The 9212-nt window shown below is 38.9% G+C and overlaps 1 protein-coding gene across 2 annotated transcripts in view; it reads left to right on the forward strand.

Annotated features, from left to right (window-relative positions):
- The window catches only part of Herc6 (HECT and RLD domain containing E3 ubiquitin protein ligase family member 6), an 81543-nt gene that overhangs the window by 51497 nt on the left and 20834 nt on the right, over positions 1 to 9212 (forward strand). For both annotated transcript variants that reach the window (XM_028789397.1, XM_028789398.1), the window contains exons 14-16: positions 2963 to 3061; positions 3884 to 3991; positions 8972 to 9106. In XM_028789397.1, the coding sequence (XP_028645230.1) occupies positions 2963 to 3061; positions 3884 to 3991; positions 8972 to 9106 (342 nt within the window). The remainder of the gene's footprint in view (positions 1 to 2962; positions 3062 to 3883; positions 3992 to 8971; positions 9107 to 9212) is intronic.

The following is a 9212-nucleotide window of genomic DNA, read 5'->3' on the forward strand; positions in this document are numbered from 1 at the left end:
ACCCCCTGGGGCATCCAGCCTTCATGAGGTCAAGGTTCTCTTCTTCCACCTATGCCCAGCAGGGCCCTCCACTTTTACATATTCAGCTGAAGCCCTGGATCCCCCCCTAAGTGCTCCCAGGCTGGTGGTTTAGACCCTGGGAGCTGTGGTTGGTTGGTATTGTTGCTCTCCTCATGGTGCCATAAATCCTTTCAGCTCCTTCAGTCTTCACTCTAACTCCTCTATTGAGAAACCCATGATCAGTTCAATGGCTAGTTGTGAGCATCTGCCTCTGAATATGTCTGATTCTTTAAGGCCTCTGAGGAGATATCCATATCAGGCTCTTATCAGCATGCACTTCCTGTCTTCCACATCAGCATGTACCTTTGGTGATTGCACATGGGATAGATACTCAGGTGGAGTGGTCTTGAGACGGCCCCTCCTTCAGTTTCTGTCCCTCACTTTGTCTCCATATTTGCTCCCTTGAGTATTTTGTTGCTCCTTCTAAGAAGGACCGAACCACCCTCACTTGGTCTTCCTTCTTTATGGGCTTCATGTGGCCTGTGAGTTGCATCTTGGGCATTTCAAGGTTCTAGGCTAATATCCAATAATCAGTGAGTGAATACCATGTGTGTTCTTTTGTGATTGGCTTACCTCACTCAGGATGATAATTTCTTCTTAACAAAGTGGTCACAGCTGCCTGGGAACACTTGCCTCTCTCCCATAGCTCCAGAGTGGGCTTTATCACTTCAAGGACACTTCCTTCAACGGCAAGAGCCATCTGCACCGGGAAAGTGCTATCAGTTAGAATTATCAGGAAAAAGGGAGTGCAATGTTAGGCACTGGACTTGGGCTCCCCTTTGCCCTCTTCGAAGGCTGGAGACATCTGTGCTGTGGGTTGGGGGAAGGGAATGCTGGCCTTTCTGGCTCAGTGCAGGGATAAGAGAGTGCAGGATTTGATGCGCAGAGACAGGGGTAGGTTAACTGTGTCTCTTTACAAAGTACTAAGATAGGCATTTTCCGGATTGAACTGGCTATCTCAAGTCCATGATATAATTACAAATACTGGTGCTCCTCCCTCTGTCTCCCAGTAGCTGAGATGATAGGCTTCTATGCCTCTGGGTTTGCATGAGGTGCTGAGAACTGACTCCTGGGCTTTGTTCATGCTAGGCACAAACTACTAACTAAACTATATCCCTCAGCCTTACCTTCTCTTCTGAAAGTGAAATCTCTAACCATTTGTCATTACTTTGTAGAAATCTTGCTAGATTTACCCATTAATACTAAATTATGGTTCCACTTTTGAATTTCTGTGCATGCAATCCTATAATTTAAGAATAATACCATTTTTTCTTTTATCTTTTTGCATGTAGTATATATAAGTTGTGGATGCATGCCTACTGAAATCATTGATTTCTGAGCATTGTTTCTTCTGGGAAACCCTTGTTATACCCCTTACATCCATAGCTAGTGAGAAACTATATCCTAGATGTGGGGCTACTTTCTGATTACTTACAAGTGGACAATCCATATCTGCAAAGAGCCTCTTGTATTTTTCAAATAAACTTTTATTTTTAATTTATGTGTATGGGTATTTGTCTTGCATGTATGTCTGTGTACCGCTTGTAAACAAATATCCATGGAGGGCAGAAGAGGGCACTGGGTCCACTAGAACTGGAATTGTGATCTTGCATTCAGAGCTGGGAATTGAACTAAGGTCCTCCAGAAGAGCAGCAAGTGCTCTTAACTGCTGAGCCATCTCTCCAGCCTTCTGTGGATGAAGTCTTAACATAGCACACTCATTGGTTTGCCTTGAGTGATACCAAATATCCAGGTTGAAAAGCTATGAGAAACTATGTGGACCCAAGCACAAAATATTACTATCTGTATTTAGGATGATGTTTGCTGGTTAGTGTTTGTATAGTAACCGATAGGTAACACAGAATTACTATTTTTAAAAACATTTTTTGGCTAAGCCAGCAGCAATTTATTCTCAAGGACATAGGTATCTTGGTTTAAAGGCCTAGTTGGAATTTGGCTTGAGGTCAGAGCAGGCAACCTCTGAGGCTGTGTCTCAGGAGTTCTTACATTTATCTGCTCTTGGAAGATGTAGTTTTAAGCAATTCTTCTGTCACAATATATCTGTCTTAGAGTACATGTGTCACCTTCTTTGTGGCCTGTCCATAACATTAAAGGACTCCTTACCCCAGTGTTCCTACCATGACCTACACTTCCTCCATTCCTACTCTGACATAGAATAATATCTCCCCCCCAAGATAGTTTTTTTAAAAATTTGTAATTAAATTTATTGAGAAGATCTTTGTAAAATGACCATGAGTACCTTATATTGAATGTATTTTGGGATACACACAGTGTTTCCTCAAGTATCAAAAATATCTATGTGTGAAATTGAAAAAGCAAGACACACATACAAATTGACATAGAACTAGCGTTTGTATTTGTAAGCAAAGGGGGAAAAACCCAACAGCCCTGCAAATGCACAGAGAGAATAGCACTAGAAAATACCATGGAGAAGCCAGAATTTTTTAAAATGACTGATAGATACCATGAGGATGGAAAATTCTTTTCTTGTTGTTGATGTTTTTGTTTGTTTTGTTGTTTCTTTGAGTTCAGGTTTTTGTTCCTTTGTTTTGTTTTGAGACAGTTTCTCTGTGTAGCCTTGGCTGTCCTGGAACTCACTCTGTAGTCCAGGCTGGCCTCTCAGATATTCTCCTGTCTCTGCCTACTGAGTGCTTGAATTAAAGGTGTAGACCACCACCACCTGGCATATGGAAAATTCTTGAGTGACAGAATTTGACTTTTCAGTGAAATATTCTGAGTGAAGTTTATCCCATCCAATTCCACTAGCCTAAAATACATTTACTCAGCCATTGACAAATGTATATATGCATATGAATCTTGGTTTTACATGTTACATAATTTATTAATAAAAAGTGAAATTCGAGGTCGTGTTCTCTTTAAGGCTAACTGTCAACTTCCAGAAAATGCTTTCATCATAAATGAACTTTCTGACATCTTTAACTTCGAGACAGAGGAAATAAGAATACCAGATGGCAATCTGGTAAGTATATCATATCACCCTATAGAATGTTCACAACTTAAAGCAGGACATGTTAGCAACTGTGTCATCCCTACATCAGAAAATTTCCTTATTACAATACTAAATTTGTTAAATTGCATGCCATTGAAAACTTAAACACTTTGCTCATAAAACAAATTTATTTTCTTATAAAATTATCTCTAAGAGCTAGAGATTTAGCTCAGGGGAGAGTGCTTACTTAGAACAAATGGAGACCTGAGTTCTTGATCCCTAGTACTGCACGAACCAGGAATGGCAGTGAGTGCCTGTAATCTTTATACTTTGGTGGAGGATAGAGGATCAGAAGTGGAAGGTCAGGGCTGGAGAGACAGCTCTATGGTTAAAGGAACTGGATGCTCTTCCAGAGAACCTGGTACTATTCCTAGAATCCATATGATAGTTGACAACTGTCTGCAACTCTAGTTCAATGAGATCAGATATCATCTTCTGGCATCTTTGGACATTGTAGACACTGCATGCATGTCGTACACAGACACACATGCATCAATAAAAACCAGTATATTTAAACCGATAAAAAATTTTAAAAATTAAAAAATAATTCTTAAAAAAAAAAGAAGTGCAAGGTCATTCTCTGGGACATAGTGAGTTTGAGGTCAACCTAGGATGTATGACATTTTGTCTCAAAAACAAAAAAAAAAGACAGATGACAGAAGGAAGAGGAGACGCTTCATTGTAGTAGATTCAAAATATCCTAGCAGTAAATATAGTGGTGAAGTTAGGAAAGAAATGAATGTTATTTTTTTCATTGTCAAAATTGTTGTTTGCATCTTTTTTCTTTTTTAGTTGTCTACAAAATCCTTTGATATCACTGTTTTCCGTGATTTTCTATTTATCTTTGATTTGCCATCCAAAATTAAATTAATGAAACATGACTCATCTGTAAAACTGTGGGTATGTATGTTTTCTGTTACTATGCCAAAATAACTGAGGTGATATCCTTTATAAAGAGATTTATTTAACTCAAATGTTTACTGACATGATGTAGGAATCCTGATAGGCCCGTTCTTATTTCTTCATTACCCTGTCTCCCACCACCAGCATTAAAACATGAGGAGAACCACAAAAGGACTTTGCCATGTGTCAAAAGCGCAAGTTGCATTGGATGGCCTCACTTTATAACAACCTGTTCTCACAGGAACTAACCCACTCTGTGAGGCGCATAGTAATCCCCTCCAAGGGTAGTGTCCCATGACCTAATTATCTTCTAGGAGTACCAATCTAAAAGTTAATTATGAGCACACTAAAGACAAAGTTTCACATGAGTCTTTGGAGACTCAGTCAAATGATATTCAAGCCAATATGGGTAACCATACTTTTGTGTGTGATGAAAAATTTAAAACATGTATAAAGTAAAAATGGTGGTACCCTTTACCAAGATCCTCAGGTATAAACATTTTACCACATATGTTTGTCTATCACTTTTGTTAATTTTTCAGTTACTACTTCTTTCTTTCTTCTGAAATATTTTAAGGCAAATGCCAGCTCAAATTTCTTTTCAGGATTCAATCCTTTAACCTGCTAATCTGGCCACCTCATTCTTCTGTGTGCTTGTCATCTCATGCTGCTTCCAGTTTAATATTTTCCTCACTTACTCTTTCTAATTAAATGTTTTAATTTAATTTTAATAAATAATTTATTTATTTACGTTCCAAAAGTTGCCCCCTTCCCAGTCCCCCTCCCCGAGTTCTTCACCCCCTCCCCCTGCCTCTGAGAGGGTGCTCCCCTACCTGCCCAGTTTCTCAGAGCTTGGCTTATAAGTATAAACATATTTGACTATTATTTTGTTAATTCTTTGAGAATGTCATACAATGTATTTTGATCATATTAACTCCTCATAAGGCTCCTCCCAGATCCACCCTCACCCTCATTTAGTGTTCTTTCTCTCCATTCCACCCTGTTTTTAATCCTTAGTCCAATTACTGTTGGCCATCTACCACTCCTGGATTTTACAGTCTCACCACCCCTTCCTCTGTGAAGGTCCCTGAGCCTGTAGAGAGATGGCATGATATAGGCTCTATCACGGACGACACCGAAAACTTGACTTATACAATATAGAGGAAATCAAGTCGGTACTGACTTGGAAGCTTCATTCCTATTGGATAGCTTTTACGGTCCTAGAAGGTGCTACACACACTACCACAGGAGAAAAACAATAATAATCAATCTGACCTAGGGATGAATCCTGCAAGATAATGACTGTCCTGGCAAGATATACTAAGTGCTGCTAGTGGCATGAGTGTATGGGGAAAAAAAACAACCATTTTCTGGTTCAATTTAAAGCTCATTCTATGAGATTAAACCAATACCTTGCAGCAGTATCGGGGCTGAGGAACTTGTGCCTAGGTAAGTTAGAGGCCCTAGAAGAGAACCTACTATAATTATTCTGCTAAATAGCCATGGTATTAAAATAACTACTAATGACTTATTGCTATAAACATAGATTCTTAGTGAATTTCTCAAGCTCTGTTAAAGAAACTGTTCCTTATAATACACAGCAATTAGCACAGAGACCCATAACTGCTCAACATGCAAATGATGAGACTGCAGAATGCACAGTCCGAATATGACATCTACATCCTATAGCTAACACATACCTTGTAATTTTTACAACTTACTTTCTACTTTGATTATTTTGTTCCTCTCTCACAATTACATTACTAGCATACAACATTTACATATCACAGTTGTATATTATATCATGTCTAAGGAAAAATTGTATATATATATATAATATATATAATAATTATATACAACATACAATTATATTATATATAATTTGTATATTAATTATATATAACATACAATTATATATAATTATTATATGTACATAATATTGCCCTAGACATTATGCTAAAGATTATCCAAAATTTTTTGATGGCTACAGTTTGTTTTCTAGGTCATTTCTCAGGAAGGATTCATATTGACTTATGATATTTAGACATTAATGATTTATTACAATCCAACATCGTATACATTATTATATTTGTTATAAATCCAAACAACACTGGTCATCTATATAAAACAAAGAAGCCTAGGCTACCATGTCCACAACAGAAGCCCTTTTGACAACAAAGTATTTCCTTTTTATACTGCATTAATTAGATATGACTTTGCCAGGGCACCATGCCATAAATTCCAGGTTTATACAATAAGAAATCAAGATACAAGAAGCATGCTAGTAATATCATTCCAAGGATAAAGATTTATTCCTCTACTGTTACTAGTGTTATGTTTTATATAAAAGAAAGAAAGAAAGAAAGGAAGAAAGAAAGAAAGGAAGGAAGGAAGGAAGGAAGGAAGGAAGGAAGAAAGAAAGAAAGAAAGAAAGAAAGAAAGAAAGAAAGAAAGAAAGAGAGAAAGGAAGGAAGGAAGAAAGAAAGAGAGAAAGAGCCAGGATATGTTTGGTAGAGGCATGGCATGGTGAGGTGGAAGGGGGTGCGTCTGCGGGCCCATGCTGAAGCATCCTTTCCCCCTGAGGTGCCAGCCATATGACAGGTATAGTATGGAATAGAGTTTATTTAGGGTATGGGGAGGGGAGGGAAGGGGAGGAAGGAGTAGAGACAGAGATAGTCAGGGGTGGGGGGAGTAGAGGGAGTAGAGGGTAGAGGCAGGCCAGGAACACAGGGAGGAGGAGGGGGGAATGGGGAGAGAAGGAACAGAGAGGGTAAGAGAGGAAGAGAGGAGGGGGAAAACAGCCCTTTTCATAGTGAGCCAGGCGTACCTGGCTATTCCCAGGTAACTGTGTGTTGGAGCCTAGAAGGAATGCTGATAACTAGCTCCTTTTAATCACCATGGCATCAGTCAGTTTGACCAAGCCCTACCTATTTCATCTGCCTGACATTCTGGCAAATGGAAAAAGTAAAGCCTTTTCCTCCCAAACGTAAACTCCCATAAAATTCCTTTAGGCAGTTCCTTCCATATGTAGTATTTTCCTCTATAGAAATGTGTGATCTATCATGTTAATGAGAAGACTCGTGAACTTTTACAAGTTACGTAAAAGAAGGACTAGGTGAGATCGTTTCTAGTAGTAATTCTCATGGGTATACCTGGGAAGCAGACTTTGGAGAACAGTTCTGTTCTCCAAAGGATTTGATGTAGAAAGTCAAAACTCCAAAAAGAAAATCTCCAAATTATCCTAACCAATTCAAACAAACTAACCAATTCAAATACAGTAGTGTAGGAAGGGAAGACTCATACACAGAGAACAGGTGGAGATAACGTGGACAATAAAATAAGACGGAGATTCTTAAACTAAATCTTCACTAGGCAAGAGAAATTTCTGCCTGCTATGGTCAATGGCCACTGTGTGTCACTCAGAGCTATAGACAACATTGTCTAATAGTCAGTGTTGCTGAAGCATCCAAAACTACAGACTCCTGAACACAGGAATCAATAAAGAACCAGGCAAAATGAAAAGCTCAAGGAATAACAGAACAATTTAGTAGAATTATATAAATGTCTCAGTATGTGGTGGGGTTGCAGAGGTCTGGAATAAGGGTTCTGCAGCCCAGAGTTGAATATGCCTTACCTAAGATGGTAGAAAGCTTGTATGAACAAGAACATCTGCCCTAGAAACCTGTTATCCATTAATCAGAGTATCGCTATTGCAAAGCAGACCCCAAGGGAACTGTCTTGACGCATGATTCCTAAACATTGCTTTATTGTTCGTGTGATAGACCTGAAGGCTCAGAGGTACGTAGAAGTTTAAATCAAGGGTAGTCAAGACCAGTGTTATATTTCTAATCCAAAGGAGTTTAGCAGAAGCAAGACCAAGGCCTATATATAGTAGTGGAGGAATATTGACAATTTAAGAAAGCTCTAGACACTCCTATTTTAAATGGTCAGAACAACGCTCCGGAACAGTGTGGTTACCTGAGACACAGTTTTAGAGACTTCCAAAGTGGATGGTTATTATTTTCATGGAGAATCCTCTCAGAAAATGTCTCCCCTTTATCTTCTTCCTATTGACGTCAGTTTTCCCCATGACCCTTACAGTCATGTCTGAGGTTTACATGCAACACTGGACTTCTGAAGGTTGACAGACGATTGTGCACTTAGCAGGTTTGATGTCAGCATTATGATTGCGGTAGTAAGGAGTCGTAGACATTTTTAACAACTTAACTGCTCGTGGCCAGTTCCTCATTTTTGCACGTGAACACTAGGTGCTACAATTTGTTTGGTCCTGTAATCTTACAATTTAATGTCACCTTTCTCAAATTATAAGTATAAAGAGAGGTGGCAGCAAGATGCAAAAGATATTTTTATTAGAACTATTCAATATAAATTAAGCCTGATGCTTTGTGCCTGTAATTCCAGCACTCAGAAGGTTGACTGGGTGGGTGTCAGGGTGGGGTGTGGTGGCTGCATCTTTTGCAAGAGCAAAATCAAAAGAACAAACAATAAAGAAGTACTTAAACATTTTTAGTATTTTTTTTTGTAAAAAGATGGGGAACCATGTAGCCCAGACCAGTCTTGAATTTGAGCCATATATATATATATATATATATATATATATATATATATATATATATATATACACCCACCCAAGATGGCGTCGAGTTTCTAAACTATTTTTACGTTTATGTCCTGTACATGTATGTGCTGCCATCTACATATGGAGTTCAGAGGACAACTTGCTTGAGTCAGTTCTCTCCCTCCAGCACATAGGTTCCAGGGAGGTAATTGAGGTTAGGAGGCTAGGCAGCAAACCCCTTTGCCCACTAAGCCATCTCAGCAGCCCCAGATCTTGAATTTTTGATCCTCCAGCCTCCACCCCAGGGATTGAAGGCCTGCTCCAGCATTCACTCTTTTATCCCTGACAGTATTAAAGGTCCAAAAGATAACCAGCTAAAAGAATTCTTTTTCTAAAAGTCTGAAGCCATGGCATCTCCAGAAAAGATGGGTTCCCAATTCCTTATACTGAAAGTGAGACGAAGTCACCTGGTGGAAGACACTTTGCGTCAGTTAAGAAATGCTGAAGACTGGGACCTTAGGAAGCCACTAACGGTAAAACAAACAAACAAACAAAAACAAACAACCTCACTGGGTTCTTTCTTTCTTTCCTTCTTTCTTTCTTTCTTTCTTTCTTTCTTTCTTTCTTTCTTTCTTTCTT

The sequence above is a fragment of the Grammomys surdaster genome, unplaced genomic scaffold (assembly GCF_004785775.1).
Source record: "Grammomys surdaster isolate TR1022 unplaced genomic scaffold, NIH_TR_1.0 125832, whole genome shotgun sequence".
NCBI lineage: Eukaryota > Metazoa > Chordata > Mammalia > Rodentia > Muridae > Grammomys > Grammomys surdaster.